This window comes from Strigops habroptila, chromosome 2 (genome assembly GCF_004027225.2).
Source record: "Strigops habroptila isolate Jane chromosome 2, bStrHab1.2.pri, whole genome shotgun sequence".
In the NCBI taxonomy this organism is placed as follows: Eukaryota; Metazoa; Chordata; class Aves; order Psittaciformes; family Psittacidae; genus Strigops; species Strigops habroptila.
The window spans coordinates 6,408,380-6,432,976 of NC_044278.2; the positions used below are offsets into that span (position 1 = coordinate 6,408,380).

Below are 24,597 nucleotides of genomic sequence, written 5' to 3' on the forward strand. Positions count from 1 at the left end.
TGAAGGTAAGTTCACACATTTCCTGTGTGCATGGGTTTTGTAAAAAAAAAGTACAAATGACCTTCAGTTAAAAAGTTGGCAACTATTTCAAATTCTGCTTCTAAATTTAACTTGGACATGTATGCTTGTTAAAATATAATTCATTGCCTGGGAGTCTGGTCTGAAATACCAGTATCTATCATAAATGCTCGACAATTTTTCAATGTATCTATCTGCTTTCAGACATTGGCACAGTATCAGCTTCAATGACTAGGTCAAATTCAGGTGTTGGCACATGACACTGTGGGCTTTAACGACAGGTTTGTGAATCTGCTGATGAATCTGCTGTGGTTCAAAAGATTTATTCTGTTTTTCTCTTGCATTTAGAAGTTGCGCCAGAAAGATCTTGTGAACTGTACCTAAATCAGAACAAACACTGCCACCCTTACTTGTGGATGGCTGTTAAAAGTGCTGTGCCAGTTTCTCTGTTTTATTTGTTTTTCCAGGTGGGGAAAACTTGTTCTGGAGGGGAAACAAATTCAGCCACTGTCCTGTTTTTCCTTAGAAAAAAACCTCCCTCTAAACAGAGCAGGTTTTTAACATTAGAAACTTAGTGGTATTCAACAGATTTTTTGCATGCTATGATGCTAATTGTTATACTTTCATTTGTCATACATAGCACATGCATGCAGTAAGGTCTCTGTTGCTCATCAGTCAGTTAGGAAATGAACACAAACACAATCTGTCTTGTCTAAACCTGACAATAGAGATCAAATCCAAATTCCTTCCAAATTTAAAAACAGAAGCTTCAAAATGGAGCAATTTACCCGGTAGCTCAACAGATTGAGGACTGGGGATGCTATTGCGTTTTAGAGCTGAAGACTCAACTTCCAATGCTACCAATGCAACTACCACAATTTCCAAACAGTAGCTACAGCAATAACGTAACAGAGAATTGTACCTGTTGTACACAACCTAGAAATTGAAAATATGCTTAGTTGGAAATGGGGAACAAAATCTTTTAAAATGGTGGAAGATCTTCCTCATTTCTTCCTAATCCTGCCCCTGCTGCTTCTTCAGATAGTTGCTCACTTTCACATTGCCCTTTGGAGAGCAGCACAAGCCCCTACTTCTTCCCTCGCCATCTGCCTCCTCAATCTCAGCCACCAATGTGGGAGTTTCACAGGCTCTCCAGGCAGTGCTTTCCAGCCCTTGGGTTGAAATCAGGAAGCAGACAGAAAAGCTTCCTGAGTTTGAGACATACTGGGAACTGTTTTCAGCCATCATCAAGGAGCAGCTTGATGGGTGGACAAAGTATATGGGCATATGGGGGATGTGAAGCAGGTAAATGCCATCTAGACTACAAATCTGAGAAGTGATTGTTTGTTTCTGATGGGGGGGGTGGACTTGATAATACAGATCACTTTTTTCCGTGACTGCAATGCAGAAGTGTCTTTGTGCTAAGCTTGGTACTGACATTGAAACTGATGTGTGGCCTTTAGGTAAGTCGCTTAATCAATGTGTTTGTAAAATGAGGATAATATTTATTTGCTGCCTGAAAAGGATGTGGTAAGGACAGACTAGTTAATGCTGTAAAATACTATTTACTAGTAACTTCAAGTATTAACTGCAGGCTTAAAACCCTCCTTGACTGGTAACTGAAGTAGCTGAAGAACAGAATAGAAGCCTGAAATGTAAAGGTGATAGAGGTCTCAGCTGAAGCGGAGGTGGTTAATCCCCTTCCTTTTCATTGAGCTAATTGTGCTTCAACTGAGGCAATAAATATATAAAAAGTCTCGAGCATGTACCTGCTCTTACTCAGAATAAGGAGGAATACTGTGGGATTCCAATTTGATTCACTGTGTAATGTGCCACCGATAATGGGTCAAGGGAGGAGTTGGGTGCAACACAGAAAAATACATGTTCAAGCCTCTGTTCTGGGAGGCAGGTGCACTCAGGTGCCCCAAGAGCAGGAAGAGCACTGCCAGGTAAGACAGAATTAGATGCATCATTACCATTTTCAACCCAGTTAACATCCTTGCTCTTCAGGATTAAATAAGGCCCGTAACTTGCCTTTAGGTAGGGCAGGTTTAAAAAAATAAGACGTCCTGAGGGTGAGGAGGATGAATATAATACTGTAGAGCAGCATGAAGTAGATTAGGAAATGAACTGTAAAGTGGCTTATCTATGAGCTGTGCCTTGAGAACTCTTCTGAGGCCTCAGCCTGCCACTGCTTCTCCCACAGGTGTTTCTCTGGGAAGGCAGGAACATAAGCTGTCTGCCCTTGGGGGGCTGAAAGATCAGGTCTTCCAAAAAGAATTCCTTTTTGCCATCTGTAACGCTTCCAGGAATCCAAACCAGTCATGTTTAGTTAATGTAGTAGTTAAACAGCCTTAGGTTTCTCTAACAACTGTTGTAAAGGGTCATAATTTGATCCTTCCTTACACCGGATGAAAGCTAACCAGCAGGGTAAATAACTCTGACTTTATTAGAACTTGGGGGGATATTTGCTTCAGGAATATGACACGTAGCTCAGCTTAACTGCTTGATATTTTCAAGATGAATTTGCTTGAAATTAATCAAAGAATCAAGAAGCAGTGAAACAGACTGTGATTGGTGATATTTCCGAGAACATATGAAGAGTTATGGAAGAAAAAAATGTGGAACTGTTAACTCTGGAGTGACCTACTTTGCCTATCTCCAGGTTACAGCCTTGCTTTCCCATTTTCAAGTTTTATAATCAAAACCGAGGGCAAACCCAGCCTGGGAAGAAGACAGGGTGGCTAAAGCATCTCCAGAGCAGCAGTGAAAAACAGAACGATGGGTGCTCAGCAGGGAACCTGTGACACTGGCAATACTGCTTGGCATATTGGCAGCAAGTCAACTTACTTCATGTATTGGAGTGGATAAGCTTTACAGTGAAGTACAGATGCATAAACATTTTGCCATCTACTGTAAAACAGTTCTAGGAGAGATTGTGAGTCACTGCACACTGGTCTGCTACCCGGAGAGAAGTGTCATGCAGAGGCAAATCGTTGTTTGGATTAGGGTGTTAATAAGGTTAGAAACAAAGAAGCGCCTCTTCAGGGCTCGGACAAAAAGAGGTAGCTGTAGGACATTCAGAATAGAATCAAACGTGCTGAAATCCAGCCATTTAATGGATGCACTTCTGAGAAGGAGACTTAAATACAGGAATAAAGAATACAGGAAGCTGTAGGCTCATCAGGTTTAAAGGAAAGCCTCTCAGGAGAGTTCTGCTATGGTAATACATGGGCAGAAGCCTGTCACTCAGAAAGACTGTGCACTGAAGAGATTAGGTAGAGGCAAGGTCCAGCAACTGTTGTCCCATGGGAGACAGTACTACTGGATATAAAGGCACTGGCTATCTGCCAGTCAGGGAATGCTTAAAAATATTTCTGGGAATATTTTGCCAAATTGGAAAAAGAACATGCTCTATAATTTAATGTTCCTTTTGGGTTTTGATTATCACAGCCTTACAGAAATAACAAATTTTAAATGGGAGAAAAATCACTGAAACCAGCATTTTAACTAGCCACGCCAAAACATCTAGCACCAGCAATGTGCTAAGTATCCACAGCTAACAGGGATATCAGGGAAGTGTTCAAGGCCAGGTTGGATGGGGCTTTGAGCAATCTGGTTTAGTGCAAGGTGTCCCTGCCCATGGCAGGGGGGTTGGAACTAGATGAGCTTTAAGGTCCCTTCCAACCATAGCCATTCTATGATTCTATGAAATTCAGTCGAAACAAGCCAAAGGAACTCAAATTTACAGATACAAATGCTAGTCCCAGATTATCCTTGGATTACCTACAGACCAAAAATAATGCAGAGACAAGATTTAAAATTCATAGAAAAGATTTTAAATAACTGAGGAAAATGTTTCTAAACAAATTAATGCTTTGTATTTCCCTTCAATACCAGAGTGGGTCACAGTTAACGATTTAAATAATTACATCATATTTTTGGTTAGGTTTTTCTTGGAAAATTGGCCAAGTTCTTCTATACTTCATCACTTTATGGTGATGATGACCTGGAGATGCCCGTTCTATTGGAAAAATTCTACAGATGGATTGCACTTCTTATTAGGAACAGTGGATCCTTAATGGGATTTTTAGACAAGCACTGTCACTATCCAGTGATCAGCAGCTTCTTGTTTGCCTTGCAATTCTGACAGTTATCTCCAAGTCACACATTTGGCAGTTCGTAAAGTCTAGACATCCATCTACATACACTTTAGAGAATATGAGTATCTTATTTCAGCAGCTGAAAGGAAAGTCACGTAAGGATGCATATATTACTAAGTTCTTAGGGATATATTTTACTCACAGTGCACTGAACTCTGGGAGGTGGGTCAAAAATTATTGTAGCATACATCTTAAACTGTGCTTACACAGTGATTCTCTTTGTGCCGGAGCAGAGAATATGGGAAAGGGTAAGAGTGCCTCTGTGGAAACAAAGTTACATAGATCTGGTGATGTACGTATTCCCTTCTTCCTTACCAAGAGTTTTGCATGTGTATTTTAGGAGGAAAGGAGATTCTTGCCTCTGCCTCTAGGCCACAGATGTCCTTGGCACTGCTCACCTCAAGTTCTAAGGTTCAAGCACATTGGTAAATTTTCTTACTAAAGTGTTTTCTGCCAGTAATTCAGCAGAGGATCATATGAGGTACAGAACAACAGTGGATCAGATCATCTAAGCTTACTGACTCAGAATTCCTGTGTTCACTTCAAATTCTCTCTAAAAAGAAATAGATGCTGTTCTGCTTAGAACACAGCTGTATGTTTTTACAAAATCTTGCTTTGTTTTCTGTGTTTCTAATTCATTAGACCTAGTTATTTGAGGCAAGCAAATTTTAATCAACAAGAAACTCAGTTTTCATTGATACAGCAGTGAGGTATGTCATTCTGCCAGCAAAGATGAATTCACCGAGTGTTATGGTAATTAATATGTACACTGGAAAAGGAGATTTTCCATCCACCTTTAACAAGCTATTCTTAGCACCAGAAGTATTTCCTAACCCGTGATAGGAGGAGGAGATTTAACCTCACCCTGTCAAACTTAACAGATCAAAAGTGTTACAAGAGGGGGAATTCCAAGTGTTACAAGAGGGGGAATTCCAAGTCATCTCAATTGGATAGCATCACATGAAATAATTATATTTGGTTACCCTTTAGAAGGGTATGTTCTTAAGGGATAACTTTTATGTACTGATCCTCCAAACATGACTACATTCTGACTGTGCTGGTTTTGATTTTTAAATAGCTCACACAGCTATAACCTCTGCATATTAGCTCTAACTACGAATGACAATCTTGTATTTACACACAGAGACCATGCTCTTGGAAGACATTTTTTTTCTTATCTGGGTTTACAATGTAAGACAAAAGAAATCAAAAGCTTTGCTGAATCTTCTCTACCGTAATGGAAAGGTATCAGAGAAGATTTTATACTTTTTACTAATACAAATATACAATGCAAAGGACTTTTAAAAAAGAATTAAGAGAATAAACCTCATCAATCCTCTTTCAGATAAACATGCAACCTTGCACTCAAAGCAGTGTGTAAAATACATTAACCTGAAAGAAACAATGTACCTGATTCAAATCTATGAAAAGACTTGTTTTCATGTTCCTGGGTGTTGAATGGGTTACAAAATTAATGTAATTAACTACAGAAATACAATAGAACCCACCTCGGTTCCCCATTATTTTGTCAGTGTCAAAAGAGGTCTTGAAGTTTATGAGAAATTAGTCCCCAACATACAAATGAAATCATGTGAACAAGCAAGACAAATGCTAAAAGGCGAAATGCTAAACTTCAGTTTATTCTGAAGTTGAAAAACTAGGGCAAGACACATGGCTAATGTTCTAAGTTCAACTTGAAAAGTATTTCTAGATTTAAGAAAAACAGTAGACTTGTCGGCTTTTTTTTTTAAATACAAATATCTATACTTCGTTCTACAGAAAGGAAATTAGAAAAACAAGAAAACAGTTATTATTCTGTTGTTGGCAGTGTTGGGTTTTTTTTACAGTTATGAGTACCCATGCTTTATTTTACAGAAAAGGCATAACTTCTTGTGCAACTCCTCACAAAAACAGGGAAATATTTTGATGACACTTGTATTGCGTATCCCAGTCTGGTCCCTTGACCAACATGCAATGAGATCACAGAGAAACCAGAAAGGCTATCTCATCCATTGGCATGGGGCTCAATTTTCTTCTGTGTAACTTTAAATTCCTTCAGGATATCAATGCGATGTGCCTTACTGTAAAAAGAAGAGGAAAAAAAGATCACATTAAATCAAAGAAGAACTGGACAAGTGATAAGGAGAAGATAAATATGCAAGCAAATAAAGCAAGGAAAAAAACCCTAAAAAAAGAGTATTAATCTGGGAGATTACAAATTTAATAAAGGCAGAATTTATAGAAACAGAGCTCGCATGGAAGTTCCTAAAACATGAAAGGAATTACACTGGAGAAATCAGATGAAAAGTTTTATTTCAAGCAATGTAATACAACTTGAACACAGAGTTCTTCAGAAGTCTTCATGTAAGTATTATTCAGAGCTGCAAGTAACCCAGCAATTTGGACATCAAGAGGAAAGATCATAGTGTTAATAACTTGTAGTAGTGCTAGAGTGGGTTCAGCCTACCAGAGCATACATTTTTGGTAAGCAGAGAGACAAGATTAAAAGCAAGTCTGCTCAGTTAAAAATACAATGAATGTGTGTGGTATTTTATAGTGCTAAGAAAAGGATAACAAATAAACTGTTGGTCTTGCTTTTTCCTCACTTTCAGGATGTCTAATTTATGTCCCCATTAGTCAGCCCTTTTAAATGTTAAGTATATTGGATGACTTAAGACAGATGGATATGCACTGTGAATGTCTTTTAATGGTATGATTGGGATAGCAATTTGATGGTACAGGAGGTTATGTTCTTTGGGCACTCGAGGTTTCCTGGATGACAGGAGAAGTAATCACAGTTCACAGAAATTAGATGTGTGTACAAAAAACCGACCGGCGAGGTTGTGAGTATATTTTGAAATGATTAAAGAAAAATGGAAATAGAACACAGAATTGAGAAGGGTAAGGTAAGTTTTTGTCATTATGTAAAACATATAATCCGAATACAAAGAGAATTTTGGTGGGTACTGCTAAACTATGTGCTTGTCAGTCAGACACACAAGTTATTTAAAGCAAGGGAAGCTAAAACATCCTATTTAAAATGACATAGGTAATACCTGCCCTTAAGTTCTGCAGAGAAAGATTTTGTGTTCAGAGGATGACAGTCCTGATTTAGAGAATGACTCAGCTCCCAGGATGGAAACCTTTGTGAGTTTTTCTCGTGCATATGTTGAAAGAGATCACAACACAGGAGTTATGGATGAGACAGCTGAAGGAGTGCACAGGTCAAGAAGCATCAGATAATTCACAAACTGTAAGAGCAATTCAGTATTTTAACCGTGTGTAGCTGAAACAGGAGGAACAGACAGAACAAATAATTCTAACAATTTGGACGGTGATCTTATGAATGAAGAAATCTCATCATTTGCATAAATTAATGCCTTAACCACAAGTGCTAAAAAAGCCAGATAATGACCAACAGCACAATGTCATTAGAGGGCTTAGTGTGGTTTGCAAGACGATGTTTTAATGGAGGTAAGACACTGAAGACTTCTGAAAGGATTCCTCCTTTGAAGTGTACTGATTTCACTACTTTCACTATTTCACTACTACCAACCTGACTTACCAGAGAGAATGAACTGTATCACTGATAAAAAAAATGTTAACTTTATAGAAGGTTGATATTAAGGCAAAAAATATCTATCTGTAATAGTAATTTTGCCTAGAACACTGTGCTATGAGAGTTAGTGATGACACAAAGTAAATTGCAGATGGGTTCCAGAGACTCAGTATACCTTCTAGTCTATGCATTGTCGTTTATCCTACCACAATTACTTGTATTTCAGATTCTTTGAAGAAAAAGAGCTGGAGTAAAACAAGACATAAAAATATTTGTAATTTTTCACCAGGACAGAGATTTAGAAAACTGAAGTATTTCTATGGCATATTGATCTAGGAACAGCTGTTTAATGTAAGAGAGTAGTGCACAATCAGCTGATTTGCTCATGGCCCCATCAGTCATGGATATAAGGCTTTTCATAACCTGTGTCAGAATGTTATCATAAATTTGGCAAATTCTGCAAAACCAGAATAAATTGAAAGAGGTACTGGACCCAAGTTTTTTATATGCTATATTGACAAACTACTATCTTGCAGGCAGACTGTAAAATGGGCCTTTGTGCTGCAACATTATAAATGTTTGCATTGTCTTCCATTTATAGATGCTTTACTCAAGTAGCTAAATGACAAATTTGAACTTAACAATGCACCGACCTCCAGTTTTATATAGCTCTGCTGACTATGTATGTCAGCAGAACTACTGTGAATGTGAAAAATCCACCACTGCTTTCTAACCTGTCTCCTGGATTCTCCACTAAGGAATTACGGTTTTATATTGTCGAAACTACTGATTTTAGTAGAGTTAATGTTTTTATAATAGTGGAATAAAATTGCAGAGGATGGCAGGTATCTGCTGAGAGGCCTGGAATAAAGATACTGTTTAATATTCAAACTAGCTGGGAATCAATGGCAGGGAAGGAGATGGTGTAAGGAAGAGGTTTAAAAATAAAACCAAACATCCCCAAGACTGAGGAATTAGAAGCCCCAACACGAACATCACTGTCCTTCTCGTGAAGACCTCAGGGGCTGATGACTTGTCATGCGCCGGGAAGAATTAAACTTGTCAACCTCAGGACCTGAAGGCACACTGGAAAGGTGACCACAACATCAGAAAGGTGAGGATTTTCTATATTAATGGGATTATTTGGACTGTTAGAATATTTACTGGACTAACAGTAAATTCTTGCCGCAATCTATATGGTCCGGTACACCAGATTCTGAGTGTAACAAAAACAAATTAGGGGACAATGTAAGCAAACCAAATCCAACCCCTTTCTAGACATGCCCACTCTGCTCCTAGTAACATCCATCCTGCTCTTCTTTTTAGAATAAATAGCTGAGCTGAGGGAATGGCATAATCAGCAGGGACTTGGTCTTTGAGGTATAGATTCTTGCAAGTCAGTCAGTTCCAGCAGTAGCAACTGCCTACTATGAGTGGATGTGTAACACTGTATGAGCTTTAAAAGGAAGACCAGGATTTGCAAGATTATATCAACTGGATGATCGCAAGCCAAAAGCAAGCAGAGGTATACCAGACGCAGAAAAGGTTGTCAGGCCCTGGTCAAAGTTTTGTGGAAGTAGACAAGCCTTGAATTAGGACCAGGGTGCATTTAAAGAGCTGTAGTGGATGTCTTGGACACAAAAACGCATTTAGTTTTAGGGCCTGTAGACACTGGCACAGTATGGAAGGAATGAGCTAGCAACCCATATGAGGGAAGAAGTGATTTAGGGGACACTAAATAATAGCAAAAAGAAAAATACAGAATTCATGAGAGCGTATGACTTGTAAAAAGTGTTATTTTCATCAGCATTTTCTCTCAAACATTCTTCTTTTATGAAAAGGGGAAAGGGAATGACAAAGTAAAAAGAAGCAGAAAAGTAGTCCATGAACTTATGCAGTGGTAGGAAATAGTGTAGTAAGGCATTAGTCAGACCTAGCACAAACACACACAGGGAGAAGACATGAGAAAGCTGGGGAAGAAAGGCAGTACCAGGACAGTATTTCCAACAAGTCCCCTACTAGATCACTAACTGAAGACTGGCATAAGGAAAAAGGCAATTGACTGCTTAAGCCTCTTTACACCAAAGCACGACCTGATCATTGGGGGTGGCCTGCTGTCCTGGTGGAACTATGGGACAAGTGGAAAATGAAGAGCCTGGATGTTGCCCGAGAAGATAATACAAGCAGAAAGACTGAATACCTGGCACAGGCTGTCATCTGTGCAGTGCAGAAAGCTATTCTGATTAGGCTGGCAGAGGAAGAAAATGAAGCACTAACAGACAAAGAAGCTGAATATTCAAGCAGGAGAAACCAGAACTGCTGCGAGAAGCGTGACTGCTGATGCATGATGCCCTGCTGCAGGAGCTGATAGCACAAGTGGGAGAAATATCTGCACCGACTGGCTGATTAAACTAAAATCAGACTGGGCAATGATATCAACCATTTCCTGAGCAGGATTAGGTGACTGAATCCAACATCCAGGGAGAATTTTGAGAGATAAACAAAAGGCTCAAAGAGACAGCAAAACGGAAGGGTGTTTGAAACTGAGGAACACTGAAGAGTCTTCAGCCCTTAAACTATTCGAATGGAATTGGGATCACATTGACTTGGAAAACCAAATGCTACCTGTATAATACATGATTGTAATTAATATCTGAAGGTGAAAAATTATGTGTCATTGTTCAGATGGCTATTTGAATTAAAATATAAATGTTTAACTCTTTGTTACAAAGAAGAGATGAAATCAAAGCAAAACCAGATGGAGGTTTACTGAAATTATCTAATACTACAAAGTGCTCTAAGTGGTCTAAGAAGAAAAGGTGAATCAGAGGTATAAAACTATTTCCTATGGATAACAGTATTGCATACAATACAACCACATATGGTGATGGATTGCATACCTTTAAGTGTAGCTCTTTGGGACTGTGAAGACTGCACCTTCATTTATTGTTCTGGAGGTATTTTAAGACACATAAAAAATGGTGGAAATCAGGGTCCCTAAACTGATAGGGTACCAAAATGTTACTTATAAACCTTGCATGATTATTCAACTAGAGCTAATCAAGTACCTTTGGAGATCTATAGCTATCACATTTGTGAGATGAGAGATGTGCATTTATGAAGATGGATTATTGAACATGATAGGTGTTCTTCATGGTCTTTTTAGGCAGATTCCAGAAAAACAACAGCTGAAGACATATATATGTAAAGATATTATCATCCTTTCAGTACTTAAAAAGGGCCTATAAGAACGATGGGGAAAGACATTTTAGCAGGGCTTGTTGTGACGGGATGAGGGGTGATGGTTTTAAACTAAAAGAAGGGAGATTCAGGCTGGTCTTGAGGAAGAAATAATTTACAATGAGGGTGGTAAAATACTGGCACAGGTTGCTCAGAGAGGTGGCAGATGCGCCATCCCTGGAAACATTCAAAGTCAGGTTAGATGTGGTTCTGAGCAACCTGATCTAGGTGAAGATATCCCTGCTCATTGCAGGACTATTCTGTAATTCTGTGATTAGTTTTCAATGTTTTGGCATTTTCTTAGATCAGAATTTGAGCAAGATGTGATTCTGAAATTGCTCCAGTCATTGTGCCATTCTCTATGTAGGATTCAGTTATGTTCATATACATCCAGAAATCACTGTGGACTATCTCATAGTGTGTAACATGCCCAGTGATAAGCACATACGCAATGTAAAGATGCAAATTACACCACTGCCTTAAAGGTAAGACTATGGTCTCTGATACCTACCGAAACCTGAACTTAGCTTAACAGCCTACAGTTGTAATTTTAGTTGTTATACTAGCTTCAGTGATTGTACCACGGTTACACTTCATTATACCCTCAGACCCTTAAGTGTCACAAAAGACCACACAGGATAAAATTGTAAATTTCAAGAGCCTTCATTAAGTCCTGTTAAGAAGCCTTGAGTCACAGGAGAGTTTGTAACATCTTTGCTGGAGTTGTGTAATGATTAGCCTATGTTTAGCAGACCACCTATCAAAACGGGGAATTTTAGCCTGGTACATGTGATTTTTTGCCACTGCCATTGTTTGCCTCGTGCCTGAATGACTGTTGCTAAACCCATCTGAGCTTGTGTCTGTGAGTGCTGCTGGGGGAAAAGATGTGACAGCTCCAAGCAGTCCCTGCGTGGCCAACAGCATCCTTAATGTCAACTGCGTCTGGGAGAGGCTGTTGTGCAGTTGTCAGACTTCAGCTGGGAACCTCAAAATTGAGGAGGGAGACACCCGCCATGAACATCAGGCTGTGTGTGGCCTCACGAGGCCAATGCCTTGTCACAGCACGTATGACCTCGTTTGCCTAAGGAAGACTTAAACAGTCAACCTTAGGATGCAGAGGGACACTGGGAAGAGGGGAATGTTAGGAGAAATTGCATAGGTGCTAGAAAGTTTTCTGTATAACAAGTTAAACTGCACTATTAATGACAGTGGTGGGGTTTTTTTTCCCGTATGAATCAGATAATTTGGACAATTATAGTGTTAAAACATTTACTGGACTAACCCTGGATTCTTGGTTCCGTATGTGGTGTTCTCTTCTGCCTACGCCAAGATTTTGAGTAGCACTAAGGAACTTGTCCCTGTCCCATCTTTCTGTTCATTCAAAACACTACTGGTCACACCTGAGAAGCAATTCCGTCAACTGCCACTAATGACTAACATTAGAAACTAAACCACAACTAATACTGCCAAGACCTAAGACTGCAGAAAGCATTTTGGACTTCTCAAAGTTCTGCACTTCACACACAATTTGCACTGGATTCATCTGCATTTACGGTGGTGAACTCAGTACACACTTAAATTCATGAATGCGACTGAGGTACTATTCTGCTTTTTGAAAACTGTAACAGTTCTACATATACTAATGAATTTATATTGACAGAGCTATCAGAGCATTAGCAATGGGCATCTCCTCCTTTCTTCTCATCTCACTTGACCTCCCCCAGGATTAGATGTGTTACCCTCTTGAACGAGTATCTGGCAACCTCATTTTTCCTTCTGAGCTAAAGGCCAGCTAGCCTAAATGGCCGTAGTGTTTCAGGGAGGAATGTGAGACTATGCAACCAGCCTTCAAGAGACCTTCTAGGTAAGGTTATTTCTCCGGGATTTTAGGAAAGACGTGGCAATGAACAACATGAAAGCCAAATTGCTGCTGAAGCTGTGGTATTTCATTGTTAATCCTAAGTGTACTGGATATAAACCGTGCAATATCTGGATAGTGTTAAGAGGCTGCTTGTTTAATAGCAATATATTGTTACAGAAGACCACTGCAATAATAGCAGGAATGTTCCTCTGGGACAACTATCCTTGAGAGCTCAAGCTACTTATTTCCTAAGTGTTAGAGATAAACATACATTGGTAAGACAGAGGTGACAGTTACCAAGGATTGTGGGTATGGCATTGAGAGTCCCAAACATTTTATAGTCTTTCCCCAACACATAAACATATACGCAAATACAAGGAAATAGCAGTACTGGCAGTTGTAGAAAGTTGTTACCACAGGCAGTTACCACTTTTGAGAAATACATACGGAAGGCATAAATATAACAATGTTTAAAAATACTATAAAGTTTTCCTGTATTTTGTACCTGTGAAATGTTTCATCAATTCTTACTTGAAACTAAAGACTTTCTGCTAAACTAAATCTTTTTTTTTTAGTGAGACTCACAGTCATTTTCACAACAAATATTGCTCTAAATCTCCTGATATTTTTTAATTGGTATCAGACATTGAAGTGTCTTGATTACTGTGTAAACAATTGTGAACGATATTTACATTTTCTGATATTCTGTTATACAAAATAAGGACACCAAATCAGCATAATATTGCAATGCTGGGGAAGCAAGAAGCAGCTATTATCTAGGACTTTCAGGTTGCTGGAATGTGTTTTCATTTTGCTCTGCATGGTAAGTGCAAATGTCATTCCCATCAACCGCACTTACTGGAATTTGACAACCCTGAAACTGGGTTTTAGTATTTCAGATTGTACATTAATTTTGATCTTTAAAGATGTGTTGTTATTTCAAGCTCCTGATACCATGACAGGGCAGAGGTAAGACCTTAAAAGACAGTCTCACCGAATACCCTATATTCCTTAAAGAAACAAACCCCAATGCCATAAATGAACCTGCCAACCCTATAAACTAATTAATGGATATACTATCAGATTCTTGGAATGTTTGCTGCAATTTTCAAGGATATGTGCTTTGTTCTTCATATGTAATCAAACAGTTGAATCCTTGCTAGAAGTGCCGTTTTAAAATACAGTGACATGCTGTTGAGGTCTAGCTTTGGTGGCAGCTGTGCAACACTGACCATTTCTTTTCTCTTATGTGTCTCACTCTGGAGAATCCAAAGATAGGGGTAAAGAGTTTGTTTAATGCCCATTCCCAATGTTTGACCTGCCTGAGAAGGCTACCAAGATAAATGATTTTTTTTAAGGGGGGCATTTGTATTGGATCCGGATGACAACTGTGCCATGAATTTCTTATGGATTCCTGAACAAATAATAGCGGTGAGTGGGACCAGCCAATGTGGCAAAATAAACTAGTTTTCTTTCAGATTTTGAGCTCTGTTTTGTGTTATGTACTGAATGTGCAGAAACCAGCCCAAAGGCGGGAAGCTGTAAAGTGTACCATAAGGTGTTCAGATGCCTGACACCTCTATAAAGGATAGAAGGAATCCCTCATGAATTCCATTCTTCTGGAATAATGAAACACGAATCTTTTTGAACAGCTGCCTCTGTCCATGGGAACACCTTTTCTTGATAGTGACCACTGTGTCATCCAGTATAGGCACAGCAGAAACACAGGCTCATGCATTCCTGTGTTTCTCAGTCCTTGGCCGTGGACTACTTCTCATCTTTGAGACATCAAAAGGTGCAATGGCAATAAAAATACAGACATCTCCTCACATGCAAGCAAGCAAACTGGGCCAACCACACCTAGATGTAAAAAGGCTTCCAGGAAAAGGAATTGTGAGGAGTTCTGCCCAGGCTGAAATGATAACAAATCTTGGATATAGCCTTTCAGTATTGAATTTAAAAACACAACGGATATGCCTTGTGACTTGTCACTTTGAGAGCTTGGTAGTTCTTACACATTTTCAACAACAGAGTTAAAAAATATCTTGCTGGTTTTAGTACCTGACATCTCAGATGGATTGAACTAGGAGTTTATAGACTGCCCCCAGCCAAAACAAAGCACAGCTGGTGGCATAGGCTAATGAGTATGTTGTGGTATTTGGGACCGCACTGTAGTGCCCAGGTATGGATGTTTGCGATGCCCGATTTCTGTCTATATTGGAATAAAAACTAGGCACACACCATTCTTGGCCATTGCCCTCTCTCTGTCCCTGCAGGCTAGGAAGTAACTCCAGCAAACGCACACCGTATTCCTGCTCTGGGCAATCTGAGAACCAGTATGGCAGGAAATACACTGCAACTCATGTATGAGTTATCTGCCTCATAGCTGTGGGATCGGGCAGTCTAGAAATCAGCAGTAGTGCATGACAGCTAATACTCCTGGAGATGACTCTGACAGGTCTGGAAGCATCTTATGGAGCCAGCCCAGGACCACGACCCAGGTCTGCTCTGAGCCAGTAGTTTAGAAGCACCTGGAGCTCAGGAACTGGCTCCGCAAGAGCCAGTTAAGGCCAGAGACCACACAGAAGACCTGTTCTGGCTGAGATACAGCTACTATTCGCGAGGGAGAATCAGAACCAGTCCCTTAATGAGAAAAAGGGCTTTTTCCTAACCCAGTTCCTACAGTTTAGCATCTCTGTCATCTTTTCAAAATAAGTGCAAATATATGTGATTCAACATGGAAGTACTGCATGATAAGATTAAACATTTTTCTTTCTTCAGTGCTTTCCAGATCTTGAATGTTCTTTAATCCAAAACTTTGATTTCTATTTGAACTTTGTGTATTTAAAAAAGTCTAAATGGATGTTGCAATAATTATACAGTTACTGCTCAGCATTGCTATGCAATGTTTTAAAGTATACATAACTTAAGCATGAGCATCCTTTAAAAGACTGATTGAGAGTGGATTGATATACTCCAGCCTCAGTGGTAAATGGGTGCCAGACACATGCCTTAGACACCACTCTTACAGGATTCACTGCTGTCCCCCAAACCCAGCAGTTATTGCAAACAGCCCTCCACTTCCTATTTCTACTGGCAGAAGCAGCCGCCAGCTTTGTTTCAACCTCTGACAATGCACAAGGACACATTCAGCTGTTGAAACAATATTTGTTGTTTGAACTGCCATTTTGCCTCCAGGTAGAGGACTAAATGGCAGTGTCCTGAGAGCTGACCTTGGCCTTTGTGCCTCAGCTAAATCACGGTGTAATAGATTATCACATTAATATATGCCTTAGTATCTTTGAGTGACAAATCAGGCAGATAACATCACGTCCAAGCTGTAAACTGGAACATGAGTAGGTACAAATGGTATGGTTATCAATTTCCCCGTTCACAATGTTAAATATAGCATTTGGGCTTTGTCTATTATGGGAACAGGGGCTATTTGCAGAATTTAACTTCCTGAAGCTAAAGGTTGCTTGGATGTGAGACTGGACACTGTGTCATTTCTACTTAAAATCATCCAACTGAAGGTTAAGTGGCTTCTGTCTTCAGGGAGGTGAAACTCACAGCTATATTCCTACCATTTACACAGATTGCTAATGCTGATTTATAAATATCTCTCTTGTGTTTATGTCAGATATTAATGGTCCTCTGAACGTGCTTGAGCTTCCTGACAAAGAAGAAAACCGAAGAGACTGTGCCCTCCAGTACCAAACACATGGAAGCCCCAAAGCAGCAGCACAGGAAACATGTAACTAATGTCAAAAAAAACCCCAACTTGGCTCTTGATAATCAGCTGGAATTTCTCCTCTTTTAGTTTGCCAAACTAGTGATCCGTGAGAATGACTGACACATTCATAATGTGCATAGTATGATGCGGAAGCAAGAATGAGAAGATGAGTTGTTAAACTTTGGTTTAGCACATGCACTGAAATCACTGCCGTGCAAAAAGTTTTGAGAAGCACAGGTAATTTCAGAAACAGTTTTTCAGTCTCCAGTGAGGCTGAAGAAATGGTGGACACTGGGGAAGAAAAGCAATCCTAATCTATCAGAGCTGCATATGATAGGTAGTTCTGCTACAGCATAGATGCTGCTTCTTTCCATAACCAAACAAAACCCACTTGGGCCTCTGCCTGGGGCAACTGCTACAGCAAACAGTTTGACTACTGCCCCACTTGCTCTTAGGACAGGGAATACTTGTTCTACTCCTTAAGGAAAAAAGACAAAAGTACTTGGATTTTTCTGTGTGTGGTTAGAAACTGCTGCAAGGAGGGAAATATAGTGTAGTTAAAGGCACACTCTTGATGAAACAAATCATTATGGAAGCTTTCACTGAAGCCAATTTTGGGTAAAGTAATAAATGAACTGCTAGTGTTTGTTACACGCTGTGCTGTTAGTTAGCAGAAGGGAAAGCAGCACTAAAATTCAGAGGAAGCCAAGATAGGGGAGATGAGTTATAAACTGAGGATAATAATTTAGGAGATGGTTGTGGAAACAAGGTAAGGTATCTAGGAGCTGAAAAGAGTTTATAAAGTTTATAAACACAGGCTGAAAAGCATGCAAGAGAGGCCTCTAAATAAATGTTCTCACTACATATCTAAACAAAACAAAATTGCTGGACCTTAAATAAAAGTGCTAAATGCTGGCCTAGAGGCATGGTCAGGCCAGTGATTAGTTGCCTTGGATATTTGGTGGCTTATCCAAAAACGAGACATGCTGGTATGAGGTCAAAAATTTCCACAGCACTCTACCTGTGCTACTCAGCATTTAGAGCTGCATTAGGATCAGCTGAATTAATCTTACTTTGTTTAGAGATTCTTTATGTGTCTGGTAAAGCGACATTTTGCTGTACAGACGCGGTGTTTATGAGCACTCATGGATGCCCCTGGAGTCTTATTTTGCTGAGCTTGTCTGTGAGCACGCCAGCACCCTATCAAACAGTCGAGAAGTTTATTCCAGCACTCACGATGACACCACATCTGTTCGGGGGGGGGGACCTGGTGGGGTTTTTTGTGTGTGTGAGTGGGAATGCAGAGTTCACCCACCAGCAGACACACTGAAGGCGGCTTCAGAGGCACTACGAAAAACTGGGCATGACTGAGGGACGGCAGCAGCAGACACCCCGCTCCTGCCAGCTCTGCCCTGATGGGGAGGCTGGCTCCGATGAGACTTTATTTCCTGCACCAGCAGAACACATCTTGCTCCTCACCTCACTGCCTGCCCAGCCCCTTAGCAGCGGCATTTGAGGGCCACGAGGATGATCAGGGGCTGGAGCAGCTCCTGTATGAAGACAGGCTGAGAAAGTTGGGGCTGTTCAGAAGGCCGCGTGGAGACCTCACAGACCTTCCAGTATCTGAAGGGGGCTATGAGGATGCTGGAGGGGGATTCTTCATCAGGGACTGTAGCAATAGGACAAGGGGTGATGGGTTTAAACTGAAACAGGGGAAGTTCAGGTTAAATATGAGGAAGAAGTTCTTCCCCGTGAGGGTGCTGAGGCGCTGGCACAGGGTGCCCAGAGAAGCTGTGGCTGCCCCATCCCTGGCAGCGTTCAAGGCCAAGTTGGACACAGGGGCTTGGAGCAACCTGCTCTAGTGGAAGGTGTCCCTGCCCGTGGCAAGAGGCTGGAACTGGATGAGCTTTAAGGTCCTTTCCAACCCAATCCATTCTATGCTGTCGCGCCGCCGCTGGAGCAGCAGCACTCCCTCGCCTCATGCGTGGCTGCGCCAGCGCAGCAGCCCCGGCCCGGCCCCTGGCACCCGGCTCGCTTCTGAGGGGCACGGCTCCCCCGCCCGGGCACAGCGCCGGGGCTACGAAACCAAGCCCCTCGCTCGATCCGCCGGAACAGGACCTCCCCAGCACCCCGTTCCCTCGGCTGCTGGGTCACCCGGAGCCCCGACACCACCGCACCGTGTGTGTAGGGGGGGGGTAGCGCAGCACAGCGGGCGGAGAGGGGCGGCCCCGGCGGGGCGCCCCGGCCGGTGGGCGGCGCCGGGCGGTGAGAGGCAGGGGGTGCTTCGCCCGCCCGCCCCGGCCCCCCTCCGCGGGTGTATATAGCGGCGGCGCGGCGCGGCTCCTGCGGCCGGCAAGATGGCGGCCGCCGTCTGCGCGCAGCCCCTGTTGCCGCCGAAGCTGCCGCAGCTGTTTGAGCGGGACCCCTACCTGGCCCCCTTCGAGACGGACTTCCAGCGCAGGTACCGGCCCGGCCCGCCTGCCGGCGGCCTCAGGCCTAGGGAGGGGAGCGCCGCCTCGGTACGGGCGAGCAGGCGGCGACCGCCCGCCTCCGGGGGCGCCGGGGCGGGCGGGGGGAGCGGCGGGGCGGGCGGTGTCCCCTCCCCGTTTTTCGTTTCCCCTCCCCGTCGCGGTGGGGGCTGTCCCTCAGCCAGCGCCGAGGCCGCGGCGGCGGTGGCGGGGGACGGGCCCGGAGCGGGGTTCCGCGTTGGTCGTTCCGGCGGAGGCGCCTTCACCGCTGGGGCCTCCTGAGCCGAGCGGGGCGGGCCTCTCCGCCGGCGTCGCTAGCGCTGTGTGCAGCAGCCGGGCTGTCCCGACCCGACCCCGCGGCCTCCCCGGCGCTCCAGGCGTTTGTGGTGTTCCCCCGCCTAAAAGCGGCATTGCTTCGGTGGGGGGTGAGGGGACCATGACACTGGTTCATGGGCAAGCATGGCTCTGGGAGCGGCGAGGGGAGCTGGTGAGAGCGGCCAGGCGAGCCGCGCTCCCCAAAGAGTAATGCTTTTCGGTCCGGCTGTGGTAGCCTGTAAATAAACTGCTCCCGAGTCTCCTCTTTGTCGAGAATTTTCCTTTCCGTGCGTTATCCTGAATCCTCGGCTGGTCAGGCGCCCGATCGATGAAGTAGCAGAGCGAGCGCTGGGTTGTGCGGTTGCCACTCTGAGCATCCCGTTATTGTTTTGCTTCTCGCAGGGAACAGCGGCATCAGCCCTCTGGCCAGGACGGGCAGCGGGCCTGGGGGAGAGCCTGCCAGCAGGCAGAGGCGATCTGCCGGCGCTGAAAGGCTGCTAAATTCTCACTGGCCCATTGAAAATAGGAACTGGCAAGTTTTATGGTGCGGCTTTGTATGTTGCGTTTCACTAGTGGTCCTCTAATAACCAAAATTGTAGAACTGACCAATACCCTGTATCCCAAAAGTCTGTGTATGTGGGAGGGGAAATAGGAATTTTTTAATACTTATTTGGCTTTTTTCCTTTGCTGTATTACACATGGTGCTTTTGGCTTAGCATTACTAGTTGTCCTGTTGGGATCTGGCAAGGCTAGGTCTTGTAAAATGAGATTAAGAATGGAGTAAACAACTAGGCTGGTTTACAGAGTACTTTCCCAAACTGTGATGTCTTAATGATAGAATAACAGAGTGTGTTAAGCAATGAATTCTGGCAAGCTTGTGGTAATCTATGCAGTGCTGTAAAACACCTAATTCTTTTGGTGGGGTGCCAGGGTGTAGGAAGTATAAAGTGGGTGGATCTGGCTCTTAATAAAGCCCTTCAGTAAAATATTTGGGCTTCCCAAATGTGCCTGCTATCTAAGTTAGGCACATTGCGAATGATGGTGTTTGTATTTGTGTGGCTAATACGCTGTGCTGAACTCAGTGAGTTTGCAGAATTTTTGTGTACTACTTGGCTTCAATCATCTTGAGCACAGAACTTCAGATGATCATGTTTGCGTCTTGTCCCTTCCTGGCTTCTGAACCTCAAACTGGTCTCTTAGCATAGAATTATTATGGAAACATGTATACTGAGAATTAGTTTAAAAGGCTGAAGAAAATTTTTGCGACAACCTGTGATAAACTGAATGTCTTGTTCTAAGCCCAAGCAACAAATGTGTTTTGTCTTTCACCCTGCGGGTGGTAGAGTGCCAAGGAGGAAGAGTGCAAGCACAGGAAAATACCTGTTGGTGTCTTGTTGTAGTGCTCGTCACAGCTTCCACGGGCTGTGATTCAGTCTGCAATAGCTCCAGGTGCTTTTTTGTATCTCGAAGTCTTGCATCAAAAGTGCCCAGGAGGAGTTTTGCAGCCTAATTGCTTCTTGTGTGAAGAACCGGTTCCCTGGGGCCTCCAGTATACGGGTTTCACTTACTTTTCTGCAGTCCTTGTACTGAAGGAGGTGGAGAACAGCCCTGCACAACCCTGTTCGCTGTGTCCATGAAGTCTGGAGCAGCGTGGAGCTGCATGATCTTTGTTCCAGGGTGAAGAATCCTCATGTGTTTAACTGGTCATTGTATAAAGGTGGTCCACATGACTGATCCTTTGCTGTGTGTTATGTGTCTTTCCTGGCTTCCTTTGAGGTGGGAGTTAGAACTGAGCACAGTCTGAGCTGAGTACTGTGTATTAGTGCAACTACGTAATAGCACTTGCATAACTAATCCTTCAAGTAAAAGTGTAAAGCCAAATAAACCTGGCATGCTGTCTAGAAGCATTAATGTGTTTAAATGGGTTTACCTTTGAAGCACTAAATGTATGCACAGAGTAAATTTGTGCATATTAATCTTAAATCCTACTGGCAGTAAGTTCTCATGCCTCTGGAAAGGTAGTAATTATTTTAGATGGTGGCCTATCATTAAGTAACCCAGTGGATCAGATGTATCCCACACATAGTGTAGGAAAGGCTATGATGAAGCATTCAGGAATATGTGGTGTAAAGCAAATCTGTATGTTAGGAGTTGATCAACTGTCAACTGCTTGCCATGGCCTCATCATAGGTAGAACAGGAGGAGTAATTCTTAATATATACCTGGGTATTAGCAATTCATTTACTCCTATAGAGTAGAAAATCTGGATAGAAATGATACCACTCAACTTCTGAACAAGTAGCAATCTCTCTGTTACTCCTTCTGATACTACTGGTTGGCTTTCTCTAACTTTGCTCCTGATACATGTGTCCAGTGGCATTTTTTGCCACTCGAATATTGTTTGAAGAACAAAGATACAGGTAGACTCTTAGTTCAGATGGTTAGGTTGTTCCGGATAGAGGGGACAGGAGGCAACTGTTGTGCTTGGCACCCTGTAGCATCAAAAGTGTGCTACTTGCTTGGATTAGGAAGCTTTGGGAAAGAGAAGTGAAACAGACTTCGTGAAATACAATATATATGGTTACTTTTCCTGTAGTAGTCTAAATGTCTTCTGAGTTTGCAGTGATATTGACCTTACTTAATATGAAACAAAATAATTAAGAACTGATGGGAATTTTGTAGCTAATGGCTATCATTCTGTGTATTGCCTAAAGAAATAAAAATTGGGGATTTTGACAGAAGATTAAGGATGCTTGAGAAACAAAGCTTTTTAAACATTTGTCAGTGGAGATCCTTATACTGTGCCTTGTGAAAAATCATTTAAAAATAGTCTTCCCTTTGTCTCACTTAGTCTGTTGTTCTACAGAAGGGACGGCAAATAAGATTTAGGGTCTGTTCTTGGTGGTGACATCAGCAAGTTGTTGACTTGCCCTTTGGGCTTGAGTCTCTCTGCTGTTTTATCCATAACACCATATTAGCATAGGCAGATTATTGCCAGTGGGAAATGTTATAAGTGTTGTTGCATGACTGTTGTAGAATGCACAGTTAACCTGATTATAATGACTTATTCTCACACTCAAACCAGAGCCACTTCTGGGGTTGGATTGGGTTGCCCAGGACCTTGTTGGGTTGTGGCTGAGTCTCTGAGGATGTACTTCCACAGCCTCCTTGGGCAGCCTCTCCCCGTCTTTGGCTCCCTTCATTGTGAAAATTTTGGTTTTAATACTGTAATTTCCCTTGCTGCAACTTTGTCTATTGACTGTGGTATTTTTTTTTCCTGGGTACCCTGGAGGAGAGCTTGGGCTTATTCTTTGTTCTAGGCACACTCCACACCTGCCTTTAGATAGCTTAAGACTGTAAGAGGACATCAGCAACCCCATGCCTCCTCAAGTTAGCATTTTCATCTCTAGTCTGAAGAAACTCAGCTCTCTCAGGCCCTACCTGTGTGCCATGGGTAGTAGAATACAGACCAGACACAAGAAGCTGGCTTTCTACAGTGGCCTTAGCTTGTCCTTGCTTGCCTATGCCTTGAGCAGGTGCAGACCTGTCTTGCTGGAGTTCACGTCCACCTCTCCTAGCCTGTGCTGTGCCCCTTCACCCCCAGGAGGGTGACCATGTCTGCATGGCAGCATGCCTAATACTAAGGTCTTTACACGTTATTTTTCCTTTTTTCTTTTGGGGGATGGTGGGGGATGGGCTGTTGAGAGGTAGACAGGCCTACATCAGCCTGGATTCTACAGTGTAATGCAGTTATACTGATTCCCTTTGAGAATTGCCAGAAATGATGTTCCCTCAAGTTGTGAAAAATCTCCTTTTGGTTTCAAGGACTGTCTCCTTTAATCTCTTGTAAAGTCTGACTTCCTGCTTTACAGCCTTGAGAAACAATGAATGGATGCTTTGATGGGAACAAAGTGCTTCTTTAAAGAAGGAATGCTTAAAATGCAATGCTAGGACCTAGGGAAGTCCTAAGCATGGAGTGTATGGACTGCCATAGTTAAATGAGTGATTAGTGGGAAGGAGGAGACTTCTGGCTGCATTCACTCTTCAGTTCTTTGTCATGCATGGGCATATTATTGCAAATGGTGCTCATGGGGAAAATAGACATGTAATTTTGCCTTTCTCTGAATGCATGCATTTGACCCTGAGCTGGAGTGGGGAGTGCAGGGAGTAAGGGGGTGAGGAAGGGAAGGTGGGCTGGGGAGAAATCCTTTCAGTGTATATATAGTGAACCATTCAGCCTTGACCCAAACACACACTATTTGGAGCTTGAAATAAGAATCTAGTTAAAAAAAAAAAAAACACCCAAACAAAAAAACCCCATCAAGTGATAGTATTTGCATAGGTGTCCTAGTTTCAGCTGTAACAGTTTTTTTAAACTTCCTAGTAGCTGGTGCAGTGCTGTGTTTTGGCTTTAGTCTGAAAATAATGCTGATAACACACCAATGTTCTAGTTGTTGCTCAGTAGCACTTACCCTGATCAAGGACTTTTCAGTCTCATGCTCTGCCAGTGAGGAGGGGCAAGGGAAGCTGGGAGGAAGCAGAGACAGGACACCTGAAACTAGCCAAAGGGGTATTCCATACCACAGCACGTCATGCCCAGCATAGAAACTGAGGGGAGTTACTAGGAAGGGACTGATCACTGCTCAGGTCGGGCTGGGTATTGATTAGGGAGTGGTGTGCAATTGTATTGTGCATCCCTTGTGTTTTCAGAGCTTTCATTTCTTCTCCTGTTTCCTATTATTATCATTATTGTTATTGTTGGTATTCTTTCTATTATCACTATATTTTAGGTATTAAATTGTTCTTATCTCAACCCATGGGGTTTACATTCTTTCTTGCCATTTGAGAGTGAGGAGGAAGAGGGTGGGTGAGTGCTGCGTGATGCTGAGTTACCGGCTAGGGGTTAAACCGCGACAGTAGGATATCACTGTGCTGCATTGTTTGACCATCTGTGATATGTTTTCCCCCAAGTACTTTGTTAACTCCCAAGTGTTATTTAGGCAAAAGGCTTTGCATAATTTCATCTGTATTTTTAGTCTTTTACCTCTTAGAACGTAATTGGTTCAATTAAAGCTATTAATGCCTGTGGTGTAATTGCATTTTGTGGAGTTACAAACTGGTGTTAGAAAGTGCTGCCCGTTAGAATTTTCCACTATAACAATATGCATGGCTTACTATATTTTACCAGCCCCTGCAACTGCCTCTGTAATCTACTGACTATGTAGTCCTCAGTGAAAGCT

General features: G+C 42.4%; 1 protein-coding gene and 1 long non-coding RNA gene across 3 annotated transcripts in view; one reads left to right on the plus strand and one right to left on the minus strand.

The window, feature by feature from the left end:
* Positions 1-3,834: 3,834 nt before the first annotated feature.
* On the minus strand, positions 3,835-21,174 carry LOC115601488. The gene is made up of 2 exons (XR_003989366.1): positions 19,004-21,174; positions 3,835-6,262 (listed from the first exon to the last, which is right to left on the minus strand). It is a non-coding gene; the product is annotated as an uncharacterized LOC115601488 (long non-coding RNA).
* The window catches only part of GBE1 (1,4-alpha-glucan branching enzyme 1), a 149,793-nt gene continuing 144,087 nt past the window's right edge, over positions 18,892-24,597 (plus strand). For both annotated transcript variants that reach the window (XM_030471566.1, XM_030471567.1), the window contains exon 1: positions 18,892-19,035. In XM_030471566.1, coding sequence (XP_030327426.1) covers positions 18,932-19,035 — 104 coding nt within the window. In that variant the 5' untranslated portion in view covers positions 18,892-18,931. The remainder of the gene's footprint in view (positions 19,036-24,597) is intronic.